The 14128-nt window shown below is 32.7% G+C and overlaps 1 protein-coding gene across 1 annotated transcript in view; it reads right to left on the minus strand.

Annotated features, from left to right (window-relative positions):
- Positions 1 to 14128, minus strand: part of USP34 (ubiquitin specific peptidase 34) — a 243185-nt gene that overhangs the window by 97170 nt on the left and 131887 nt on the right. Inside the window, 7 exon segments of the mRNA XM_038551363.1 lie at positions 4010 to 4157; positions 4254 to 4380; positions 7016 to 7175; positions 7528 to 7627; positions 9143 to 9256; positions 10182 to 10336; positions 12869 to 12951. Coding sequence (XP_038407291.1) covers positions 4010 to 4157; positions 4254 to 4380; positions 7016 to 7175; positions 7528 to 7627; positions 9143 to 9256; positions 10182 to 10336; positions 12869 to 12951 — 887 coding nt within the window.

Genomic DNA, 14128 nt, shown 5'->3' on the forward strand with positions numbered 1-14128 from the left:
TCGCCCCTCCCCCCTTGCTTGCATCTGCACCCTCTCTTCCTCTCTAAAATAAATAAAATCTTTAAAAAAAAAATACACACTATATATACAAAGGATAAAAGAAAAAAAAAAGGCTTTTAACCAGAAACACTGTAAATGAAATGACTATGGGTTTAACTATTTACTAAGTCCTGAAAATAATTCTTGACCTAAAATTCTACATCCAGGGAAAATATCCTTCAAAATTGAAGGCAAAATGAACTTTTTTCAAATAAAAGCTTAAGAAAACATATCACCATAAGACAAAGTTCTAACATTTTTAAAGGAAGTTCAGTATAAAGGGGGAAAAAAGGGGAATGTAATCAAATGGGAATTTTGATCTATAGGTGGCAATGAAAAATGCCAAAATGGTAACTATTTGGTAAAAGAGAGAAAAGATGAGATGAAACTAATAAAAAAATATATAGATACTTTGCTAAACCTTCTATTTAAAAAGCAGGAACTGGGGCGCCTGGATGGCTCAGTTAGTTAAGTATCTGCCTTTGGCTTGGGTCATGATCCCAAGGTTGTAGGACTGAGCCCCCAAATCAGGCTCCCTGCTCAGTGAGGAGCCTGCTTCTCCCTCTTCTTCTGCTGTTCCCCCCACCCCACTTGGGTTCTCATTCTGTCAAATACATAAATAAAATATTTAATAAATAAATAAAAATAAAATGCAGGAACCATGAGCCCGAATTTTTTTTTAAGATTTTATTTATTTATTCATGAAAGACACAAAGAGAGAGAGAGAGAGAGAGGCAGAGACACAGGCAGAGGGAGAAGCAGGCTCCATGCAGGGAGCCTGACGTGGGACTCAATCCCAGGTCTCCAGGATCAGGCCCTGGGCTGAAGGCAGTGCTAAACCGCTGAGCCACCCAGGCTGCCCGAGTCTGAATTTTAAGACTCAAAAATTTTAAAAAGTACTAATAGCCTCAAAAAAATATTTCAACCATGAAAATAGGAGTACTCAAGAAGAACAAAGATGTTAGATACTAAAAGCATGAAAACTCAAAAGAAGGAATGCAAAATAAAGTTGAACACATCTCTCAGGAAGTTTAAAGCCAAAGAAGTAAAACATGAAAAAGTAAACCTGGGATACCAAGAGATGAAACATGTAAATATAAAGAATTTCTAGAAAGAGAGAAATTATTAAATGGTAGACTGGAAATCAATAAACTAATTAAAAGAAAATGTCCTCAAAGATAGATACAAGTTGCCAAACTAAAAGTTGCCAACCTATATAGTAAAGTGTCCATCACAACTGTTGAAAACAGACCAAATATCAGAGCAGGTATTACAAGATTTCAACACATCAGGAATAAGAAGACTCATTAAGTTCTATAAAAGAAAAAAATAGAATATGTAAAAATATGTCATAAAGCTAATGGCTTCAGACTACTCAGCAACAACAGAAATAAGAAATGCAATGCAGAAATATATCTAACAAATATCTGAAATGGGGCACCTAGGTGCCTCAGTCAGTTGAGCGTTCAACTCTTGGTTTCAGCTCAGGTCATGGGTCCCATGAGATCAAGCCCCATGTCTGGCTCCACATTCAGGAGGGAGTCGGCTTAAAAGATTCCCTCTCTCTGCCCTCTCCTCACTCTCTCTCTCTCCTTCAAATAAATAAATTAAAAATAAAATAAAATTCTGAAACAAAATTATTTCCATCCTTGACTTTTATACTTGGCCAAATTATCATTTAAGTCTAGAAACATGAGAAACAAATTTTTAATTATTCAAAGAATCAAAACTTTACTGAACAACCGCACTGTATTCCAGTAAAAAACAAAAACAAGTCAAACAATAAAGAAGACATGGGATACCAGAAACAGGATATCCAACATGTGACAGAGACAAAGAGAATTACCAGGACGACGATAAAGGATACCTACTGCTGTGTACCAGATGTGGAGAGCAATCAGTAGGATGAGTGATAGTAGAGAAATGTGTTGTTGTGGGGCCATCTTGACCAAAATCCCTTCTACCTTCTCAATATTTTCACTGAAGAAGGAATGTCAAGTGGACCTGACCTGTATTCTTAGCTGAACCTAAAATACCTTCACCATACTCCCATTTCCATGTCCTACTACCTGAATCAGGAGAAAACATTCATATCTCACAAAAGAAATTATTCCTTATTCTATTCCTGAGAGCTGAAATAGGTCATGAAAAGATCAGAAACTCTATGACTATGTTTCCCTTGGATATTCCAGAATCTTGCCAAAATTACAGCACAGACAGGTTCTGACTGTGCCAAGACTTAAACTTGAGAACTCTCCTGATACCCTCAGATGAGGATCTATAAAAACCTTTAAAGAGGGACGCCTGGGTGGCTCAGCGGTTGAGCGCATGCCTTCGGCTCAGGGTGTGATCCCGGAGTTCTGGGATTGAGTCTCACATCAGGCTCCCAGCATGGAACCTGCTTCTCCCTCTGCCTATGTCTCTGCCTCTCTGTGTCTCTCATGAATGATTAAATAAAATCTTTAAAAAAAAAAAAAAAAAAAAACCTTTAAAGACGGTTAAAATACACCCTCTTTAGCTTATTTCCTTCTCTGGTCCTTTAACTAATAACTCTTTCTCTAATCTGTCAAATTCACACTTATCTATTTAACAAAAGTAAATACATATTTTAGGTATATATACCCAAGGTAAGGCTTTTATAAAGAACACACACAAAAGATGATAAACTAAAAAAAAATCAAGATAGTGTTAAGGGGAAGTGGAAAAGAGGATATTAAAGAAGCATACATAAATAGCTTCTAATAATGTTCCAGTTCTTACTCTGGATGGTACTATACATGGACAGTTTTCATCTTTTTATTACTCATTTCATATTCTCTTCTTAATGTACATTTCAATGTAACAAAAGAGAATAAATACCTTTTGACCTGAAAATTCCATAACTAGGTATTTAGCCAATGTTCATTAGATGATATAGGTATAAGGATATTCTCTGTGGCACTGCTTATAAATAGCAAACAAATGGAAAAAATCTATATGTCCATTAACAGAGGAGAAGTAAAATACATCATGGCACCACCATATTACAGAATATGTAGATTTAAAAAGAATGAAGTAATTTTTATATGCACTATAAATGGACTGCTACATTTGTGTCTGAAGTACATGAATAATTCTTATAGTATATCTTGGTATCCCTTGACGAGTATAGAAGAGAAGGGAAAGAAGTGGTTTAGAAATGGACAGGAAGGAGACTTTTCAATATCTATTCTATTGTACCAAGAATATTAATTATCCAAGAACAAAATTTAAGATCTGATACTTTAAAAGATACATATGGTTTCATCTTAAGCATGATCCTCCTCACTAAAAGATGCCAAAGAATTATCATTGCACGAAGGCAGATTAAAATCATGAAAGAAGCTTTTAAACTTTAAAACTTTTTTTTCTAAACTTATATATATAGCTTGTCACATTTTACTTAAAATTTAAAGGTCTCAAATTATAACAGCTTTCATGGTTGTTCCTCTAATTAATTCATATTTTCTGTGCTATGAAAAGACACTACAAATGCTCTACTGGTAACAATAAAGGAAGAACAAAATATACCCTTTGAGCCAATATGAAAAATTCCTTAATATGATACTCTTTTGGAAGTAAGGGGGAGAGGCACAGTGGGATTAAGGATGTATTATTTTCATGTGCTCTAGAAAAAAAATGAAATATATCAAAATGCCCCAAAAATTTATTGGGTAAAACTAGGTACTTAAGTAGTGCATGGAAAGAAAAGCTTGTAATTCCCACACTGCCCATCAAGTAACCTCAAAAGTAAAATTTTTTTAGAAAAATGAGGAAAAATATTTGCAAATAACATCTGAAGCAACTCTTAACACTTCTCTATGATCAATGGCACCCTACCAAAAGGAGGGGAGCCATGAATATGCTTTGTACTCTTAAAAGATGCAAAGGTCCTAAGTTGCTATTTAACAGAACCTAGAAAAAAATTAAAAATTTAAACTGTTGGACTTACCAGGAAACTCTCCTTTTCGACTGCTTTGACCAAACTCCTGAAGCTGAGCTTGTTGATTTATTTGTTCTTTCTGTAAATTTTCATACCAATGAGTTACTTCAGCCCTAAGATCTGCTACCTGGTCACTAGGATACATTTCAATAGTCATCTGAAATATGAGATGCAACCAATTTAAAAATACAACAAGAATAGATGTTTGAACTGGGAAATGTTAACAATTTGGAAACTAAAATTATGTAACTACCTTGTCAGGAAGTCCAGCTGGTTGGCATACGACCCTTAGCGGCAGGGACTGTTTGTCACTCAGTGCTTTCAAATGACTACTAATACCAGTGCCTTCAATTTGCCACTGTCTGAGATGGTATGCAAACCTAAAACACACAAAAACCACACATAGGAAGAATGCCATTTTAAACCATGTTCATGTCAGAGAAGTTTTTAATATTTTACAAAATGAAAAAGCCCACAAAAAGTTCTAGCACATTCCAATGTACTCTACAGCGCTAAGATTCATCATACTGCATTAAACTTAAATACATAAATACAGCTAAGAGTTCCTTAAGATAGTTTACAAGAAAAATTACTGAGGAAAAAATATCCCACCAAGAATTTTTTTTTTTTTTAAAGGAGGGGAGGGGAGTAGTAGAGGCAGGAGGAATTCAAAGAAACAGATTAATCCAGAAAGTGAAATGGCAAGTTCCCATTCCTACATTCACAACGGGAAAAAACGTATTAGGAAACATTTTTCAGGGTCAGAAATGTATCCCAGCAAATATATGCTTAACAGAATTTGAGAGCTGATTCCGTGATTACTAAAATTATAAAATAAACCACAAAGACTAATCTCAAGGGTGAAAGGCATCTAGCAGGTCACTCACTAAATACTGTCAGTTTTCTAACTGATTTTCAGTTGTTGAAGACAGGATCCAGGATACCTGAATTTCATTAAGAAAAGAATTATCAATGTCAAAAACTAATAAGCAATTCTAGAACAGAAGGACAAAAAGTAAATAAATGGACTTGGTTTCCTAGAAGGGATCCAATGTTCAGCTTTTATGGCTGAGCAAAAGAATAATCTTAAACATTTTGAGGCTGGATAATTCTTAGCTAGGTCAAGGGGATGCAGGGGAAATGGTCTTGTGCACAATACAATGTTTAGCTGCATCCTGGGTCACTACCTACTACATGCCAATAATACCCCCTTCTCCCTTTAGCCATGGTAACCAAAAGTGTCTCCACACATTACCTAATGTCCCCGGCAAACAAAATGATTCTAGTTTAAGAACCACTCTTCAAATTATAGCTTTTCTTCTTTAAAACAAAACAAAACCCCACACTTTTTTTAATATAAGGAATACACAAAGACAATAATTACTTAATATCTTCATTCTATAAATATTAGGCAATTTTAAATTAGTAGAATTAAGTACATTAAGCACTTGAAATTGTACACTGATAACAAATGTGTGCATGAAAATTCCTGACATTTTTAAACATCTTAGTTTGAGTTTTTTTTTTCTAGTTTCTCTACTTGCCACTCCAAAAATAAATATTTATAGAAATTATTTAACATCAACATTAACTTTAGAGTAAAATATGAATAAAAATATAAAGATTTCTAGCAAAGGATACTACAATCATTTTCCAGGAGTTAGAAAAAAATTATACATCTGAGAAGGGATTTTTGAACTGAAATTCATTCAGCTTATAAATAGCACCATTGAATCCTAGGAAACTTATTTTTAAAGACTTTTAAAATAAATGTTTATTTAAAACACAGGTAACACTGTGTAAGAACTAAGGGCACTCTTTGGTTTGTTGTTTATAGACTCTGTAGCAAAAAAAAATTTTGGAAAAATATATATCATCTCATTAACAATAACTATCTCTAAAAGGAAGAGATAAATTATGATGACTTTCATTTTCTGTGGTATTACCCTTACTATAATATCTAAATTTTATAAATAGTATGTATGAATGTTTATTTAGTCAAAGACACATCACATTTGCTTATTTTAATTTTCTAGAGTGGTAAAAATTATGAGACAGTGTAACGTTTCTGTTAAAAAAAAAATTCTATAGAGTTCCCTAACACATTCTTTAAAAGCACAAGGAATTATTTAAGTATAATTCCCACAAATTGCAACCATAATCAAAATAAAGAATTTTGCAATGCCCAATTAAATCATGAAGCCATGATTTTTATAAGGAATGTGTAGAATACCTCTTATTATTCAATATTTCCTGATAATCTAAATAGAATCTCAAAAATCTTTAATGAATGACTCATTATCAAACTAAACTCTGAAGTTGAAAGATTTTAACAATTTTTGCCAACACAGTTCGTTTTATTTTTTACATTTAGTCATGATTTTTAACAAACAGAATTTCTTAATTAAAACTATCTACTCACCTTTCATTTCAGTCGATATATTCATAAATGTTAATTTGCTTTATTTCTGTATTACACAGGGTATGTCTAAATTAATTATACAGATATTCATTAACACAGAATTTTTTGATCATGTTTCCATGGTAAATGGAAATTCAAAATTAAAATACTGTCTCCTAGTCCAGGAAGAAAAAAAAACAGCAAATGAAACAAATGACTCAACTTGATTCAACTATGAGAGATTATTTGATGTTCTTGGTGAGGGTTTTAGTGAAACTTTTTTTGGTGCTGGTGTTCTGCCTTTCAATCATTGTAATACTTTCCTAGAGGTGGAATTCTGTCTAGAGAGTCTTATTCATGCATATCTTCTCAGCGTTCAAGAATTTTTAAAGCTCCACAATATTTACTGGGAACCTATATTGTCTATTTCATGGCAAAACGATACATATTAGGAATAAAAGTACTTCTATTACTAACCCTTCACTTGCGTTAAGTTAAGCTTTCTACCTGCCCCAACAAAACCTTTACTTTAAGAATATTTTTGTACATGTTAGCAGTAAAACAAAACAAAACAAAAACAAATTCACTGTAATAATGTGGTATAAAACCATTACCTTCTCCTAAATGCTTCCAGATGCGTCTTCAGCATAAGGAGTCCTCTTTCTATAACAGTGAGACTTGAGTGTGATTCCTGTTCAAGACTGCTAGAAGCTATCATGAGACTCTCCATACACTTACTAATAAATTCTTGCTCCTTCTCCAAACCCGTTTTACCTGAAAATCAGATGTTTAGACAGTGTCTCAATCTTCTGTGTTAAAAAAATAAAAAATAAAAAAAAATAAAAGGAATTGCAGCTAAATTAAACATCCCCACATAGGGCAGCCCCGGTGGCACTGCGGTTTAGCGCCGCCTGCAGCCCGGGGCATGATCCTGAAGACCCTGGATCGAGTCCCACATCAGGCTCTCTGTATGATGCCTGCTTCTCCCTCTGCCTGTGCCTCTGCCTCCCTCCCTCCCTCTCTCTCTCTGTCTCTATGAATAAATAAAATATTTTTAAAAAAATAAAAAATAAAAATAAAACATCCCCACATAAAAAATTATCAGACAATATTCCAACTCACTTACCGTTAATATAATAGGAGTTAATATACTGGATAGCTGCTCGACTGACATCACCAGACTGTGCTCTTAGAGCAATGCCCCAAAATTGGTCCATACCACAAAGCTAAGAAAAAAAATACAATGACATCTGTAAATTTTATTGCCAAAAAATGTAAATCATTAGAAGGCTGAAGTAGTTTTAAGTTTCAAAGTCATACAATATCAATGAATTTTAATATTCTATAAAGTATTTAAGGGTAATTCCTGTTAAAATTAAATAAAATGATAAAAGCTTTGAAAATTTCCTCAAGAACTGAAATATACCTGTACTGGTTCTACAGAAAAAAAAAAAAAAAAAGAAAGTATAAAGCAGCTGTTTGTCTTTGTGTATGTGGTGTTTAACTCCAAAGTTGTGACTATATAGTGGGAAAAATTCAAATCCTCAAAACATGCTACAAGTGAATAAAAAACAAAACACAATTACTAGCAGAAAAAAGCTTCAGTGCTTTCATCCAACTTACTTTTAGATATTCAGAGAAAAATTTTAAAATATGCTAATAAACCAAGTTGTTAAATTTTTAATTTTAACTGTGTGATGACCAAAAGAATGTTTTCACTGAAAACTACAGAAAAAATGGAGTCAAAGTTCTCCAAAGTTGAGCAGGCTAAAGCAAGGTATCCTTCTAATAGCGTTCATATCATCCACTACTTTTTAAGTAGTTCATAACACTAAAAAGTAGTGTTACTTCGAAATTAGAGTAGGACTACTTCTTAGGTTAAAACAGATCTGACCAGTTATCTGAAATGACCAAATTGAAATTTGTCAAAGAATTAAGACCAAAATATTAAAAAAAACAAAATACTATTCAAACAAGGAAAAAATGTAGGAAGAGATTATCAAATTACTCTAGACCCAATTAAAATTATTCTTTACCACATAGGTTAGTATCAGTTTTACCCATCTTTCTCTTTACCTATTCTCATTAACTTCTAAAGAAAAATTAATGAAAAACATGAGTAGATACTACCTAATTCAAAGCTAGCATTAATAAACTGGAGTGTCCAATGAGGAAGACTATCAAATAATCATCTGTGTTGGGAGAGAGTCTAAGAAATAATGCCTTCAAGAAAACCTAGCAGCCACCTACTGAGGCAAATCTAACAGTAAGCCAGAAATAAGACTAGCAATTTGTGAGTCTTCAGTTAATGAAAAGACATGATATGTCAAGATGATTTAAGGTAGACTGTATTCTAGGAACTCTGGAGCTGTCCAAGAGCAAGTAAAAGGTTGGCCACACAAATGGCTTAACAATCAGACTTTAGATAAATCCACTCCTAGTGGACAGAACTACTTGATTATATTAGCTAGGAGCTTTCAGGGGACTGAAAGAAGACTCAGATGGCCTCTTCTGCATTAAGGAACGTATAGTAAGTTTTTATTAATCACAACCAAGGTTACATTTAGCAACAATGACAACAAGAATCACCAAATGTGCTTTTTAAAACTTAAGAATAACAGTCTTCATAGTAAATTCAATGCCTGGTAGACGGCAGAAATTAATTCAGTAATCTAATCTGAAAAATAAAAGAAAAATTCCATAAAACCTGAACTAATAAAATGACAAGTCTAAGTCCATACCTCAGAGTTTGAACCGCCATCATAGGCACTTGTCGCCAATCGAGCCAAGTTACAGAGATGCTGAAACAGGTTTAAGCCAGTCATACTAATTGTTTCAGGTTTTAGCTGGGGCATCTTAAAAAAAAATTTTTTTTAACTAGTTTAGTGTGACAATACATTTTATCAAATTTAGATTAACAAATTTAACAATTTTATTGAAGTCATTGCAGAGGAAAATGTATCAGCTCAAACTTTTAGTGATGATTTTAAAAATTAAAAGATAATAATTTCATGAAAATCTTATTCAGGTCATAATTGAAATCTTAATATGTATTTTAATTTTCAATATATATGTAGATCCAAATTGGAGGACATGAATAAGAAGTTTTATCACTTATTATATACCAATCCCATTCACATTTATAAGAAGTGTAACTAAATGTACAGTTTGTATATAAGTTAGGGCTTAAAATTAAGATCCTCAAGGATTTGTAGCTTTGTAGATTAAGTGGTTTAGTTTATATGTACCAAAACTTATTTATATATAGTCAATTCTACCAGAGAGAAAATGAGTTTGCCAAGACTCAAAAATAAGCATAAAATAAACAGTCTATTGCTTTATTATTCTCAGGTTTCAAAATTCAAATGGAAAATTATTACCTGAACCAACTGTAGCATCTGATAAAGAACAAAAACTGGACTGAAAAATATCTTTAATAACAACACATGACAGCACCTCCTAAAAAGGATTTTTTGGAATCCACAAAAAATCTGGAGATTGGCTTATCTCTACCACAGGACTGGCTAAAACCACAGCCAACTAAGAGTCATAAAAGGCAGCTCTCATTTATATTCATAGATTAAAAACACTGTAGAAGATAAAATTAAAATCTAAGTGGCAAAATTACATAAGGACTGATGAACGACAGTACACTTGTCTATTTTAAAAACCTATGACAAAAGAGGAAAAAACTAACATTACAGAGTTTATATTTCAAGAGATAATGAAGAAATATGGAAAAACAACATTAGCAGTAAAATAGTCTAGAAATAAAATTACCTTCTCCAGGAAAAGATGTTTGTAGGTTTCCATTCCCATAGCATGCTGATCTTTACTTCGAACTTGATTTAAAAACCAATGGAGTGCATCATCATAACACTCAGCATCTTCTACTAAACAATGCCATAAAATGTCGACTTGCTCTAAACTTAATCCTAGATAAAAATTACAAATTTTGAATCATGATTCATACAATATCTTGGTCCTAATTCAATGTACTAGAAGCACCAATATATGCAGAAATATAAAGAAGATATTTTATAACATTTTATAAAAACTGTTTTATAAGAGTTTTCACATCATTTATGCTTTCAAAACATACTTATATATAATCCATATATAAATCATCTAAAAACACACAACTTATAAAGTATCCTACAAGAGCCGTTTCATCTGGAAAGTCAATCTCATTAAAATAAAAACATATCATTGTATTACAATAAACAGGATTAATAGAGGGAGGTAATCCCAAAAGTTGAGGAGTCAGTTCTAAGGTTTAAGGGTTAAGAGAGTACATGCACATCATGTTCAAAGATCATTCTATGCACATAGAAGAACAAAAAATGCCAATAAGCATTATTTTTGGAACTATGGTGGTGGGGGAAGGATCTGTATAATAAAGTGAAAAGAGAAAACAGCAACACGTCAGGATATTCAATTATATTCAAGAAGTTGATATAATGAGATGAAATCTGTATGGTACTTTGACCCATTAATAAATGATCCCAAAGTCTGGCAGAAAGAAGGCAAAAGAACTGCTCAGAACCAAAGAGAAGGCATTATAGGAAATCACAAATTTGAATATGGATAAAAGGAGAAAATCCGGAAAGGCAGAGTAAAAGCATCACAGGGATTTTTAAAGTTCATCATAAAGGGGTTCTAAAGCCTAGGTTGTTCCCCAGAACCAGAAGGGATAGGAAATATGATACAATCATAAGAAACCTATTTCATGGGAAAAACAGATGAGATCCAGAATAGAAAAAAAAAAAAAACACCTCAGAAAATATTTACTTAGTAGCAACATCAGTCTACAGACTTTGATCAAAAATAGGTATCCTATCAGTTTCTCACATAACCATACAAGTTGAAGAACTTATACCCTGGAAGCCAACATTTAAAAAAAAAAGAAAAGAAAGAAAGAAAAAAGACTGGATGAATGAATGAACCAGAAACAATCTTTAGAGTACAATTACATTCAATAATTAAGAGAGAAGAAAGCAAAAAGTTGAAAAAACAAACACAGCAACAAAAAAACAGTATCCAGGTTAACTATAGTAAGCTATATCATAAAATAAGTTATCATAATTGAATCACCAATCCACATTCAAAAGGCAATGTATAAGCTTTCATTATTAAGCTTTTTAAAGAATACATTATTGGTATATTAAATAAGTATTCACTCATCAAATATAACTTTGGAGTAACTATTATACCTGACAGGAACCATGCGAGTAAGAGAAAAACGATTATGATGTGGCAGAAAAAGTTTTCAGCTTGATTCCATTTGAAAATAGCTATTATAAGCCTATACACTAAGAATCTACACTGTGCTCCCTGGAATGGGAACAGTAAAATAACTAATTCATTACTCAAATACTGAGAATAGTTAATGGTTTCCAGTGAGAATCTTAATTAAACAAATATGAAACTTCACAGTCATGTGAAATTATTTATGCTGATAATATCTATCTTGGTTTGACTTGTCCATGTATAAGATTTTTTTTATTGTTCATTTCTTATATGTTATCAGTCATCATGGGTATGATAGAAGACCTAATAATATGAAATAGAAGTTCCTATCAAAAACCAGTGTCTCATTTTAAAATCTTTTGGTATCATGTTAGTGGCATTTATTACAAAGAGCTTAACTTGAAGAAATTACAGAGTTAAAAGTAAAATGAACAAATGGTGTATCTCAACCACAGACGTGGACTTAAGAGCCATGATGACATGACATCTCTTACGTTAGCAAGACACTTATCAGTTTGACTCTATTAGCCATAGTTAAAGAAAGAGAATGCCCTAGAACAAAATTTGTTGACATGCTCACACAGAAAAGAGTATATAAAGAGTGAAAAATAACACAAATGTGTCCCATAAGAGAAAAGGAGCTCTGGCCAAAAGGATGTCAGGCTTCCTCCTCTCCTTTGAGAACATCTTAGTGTGTGGATTTAGATATGGTCCATACCCTAAATACACCAGACCAATTTCTTTAAGGTTAATTATTAATGAAATCAAGTTTTAAATTAATTAAAACTAGGGCCTCTAAAAGTCTCTATCGCCTGTGAAGCCAAGCAATTTGGGGTAAGACTTGACCTGATAATAATATGTAGACAGTGGCTATTTACAACTAGAGTGAAAAAAGGATTATATAACTAAAAGAAATAAAAAATATAGCCACCCCTAAACATGGTATCTTTCCCTACTCCAAATATTTTGTTCTTGAAGTGAGCTGTTTATCCACCGAGAAACTGGCATTTTCAGAGACTGAAGCAGAAATGTGTCAGGGTCACGCTCATATTGCCATACATACTGAGGACATTTGGTATTGAAAATATGAATTAAATATTAATTAATCACTATAGAAATCTAAAGGCATGAGCACATTTAACTGGACTCTTCCAAGAGCCAATACAGACCTAAAAACTGATTAAAATACTGATTAAAAGACTGATTAAAAAGCTTACTGAAATGATCAGGTGATCCCAGAGTTGAAAACACACAAGTCAAGAACTGAAGTCGAACTTGAACTTCGGCACTATGGCTGTACCTATATTTAAAAAGTCATTAAAATAATTAACTGAAAGATCCTACTTCTTAATTATTTTTAAAGATTTAAAGGCCCTAATCTTAAATTATACCAAAGAAGTAAAATTCCATCGTAATATCATTAATTATTAAATATTTTAATTACAATTGACCCTCGAACACCATGGAGTTAGGGGTGCCAAACCCTTTGCAGGTGAAGATTTGTGTAGAACTTCTTGACTCCCCCAAAACTCAAGTACTAATGGCTTACTGTTGACCAGAAGCCTTACTGAGAACATACACAACTCAAATATTTTGTATATGTATTAAAGTCTTACAATAAAGTATGCTAGAAAAAGAAGGTTACTATGAAAACTTTAAGAGAAAATACACTTATAGTACTGTACTGCATTAATTAAAAAAAAAATCCACATGTTAAGTGGACCTATGCAATTAAAACCTATGTTGTTCAAGGGTCAACTGTATATAACTTTGGTTATACAGAAAAAAGGTCATAAAAGCCAAATGGTATGTTTGAGATTTATGTTACTTAATAAATTATAAAAATCTGCAAACAATTAGAAAACATACTTTTAAATTAGATGAGAAAGTACGTAAGAACTCAACAGTGGAACAAAAGAAATACGTCATTTTGAAATTATGAAATATGCACATAGGTTAGAATAAACTGCATCTCTATCCAAAAACTGCATGTTTCCTTATCACTGTCCCATCAGTGACAATACTATATTCCTTAAACAAGAAATGCTAATGAGGTATCATTTCCATAAATCTAGTTCATAAAGAATACAGCTAATACAAAACTGGCATTTTTGAATGTTACTTCAAATCTAAATAATTATAATTCATGTGCACAAAATCAATAGTAAGAGTTGGAGGCTTGTTAAGTAGGTGACTTCACAAAGTTCTCAGGGAATTCAATTTGTAACATGTGCAAAGGAACAGCATTTTAAGAATCAAGTGTTGGTCTGTCAGGGAAAGGGTAGGAGATATATCTGAAGAGGCAGATAGGGGCCAGACTGTGGCCAGCCTAAAGTGTCAAACAGAAGAATTTGGTATTATTCTAGATGGAAAAGGAGATCACTAAAGGGTGTTAGAGGTAGAGGGGACTCATGATCAGGTTTACATTTTAGGACTCCTTTAGCAATCCTGTAAACTACATAATGAACTGGGTCTGT

This window comes from Canis lupus, chromosome 10 (assembly GCF_011100685.1).
Source record: "Canis lupus familiaris isolate Mischka breed German Shepherd chromosome 10, alternate assembly UU_Cfam_GSD_1.0, whole genome shotgun sequence".
In the NCBI taxonomy this organism is placed as follows: Eukaryota; Metazoa; Chordata; class Mammalia; order Carnivora; family Canidae; genus Canis; species Canis lupus.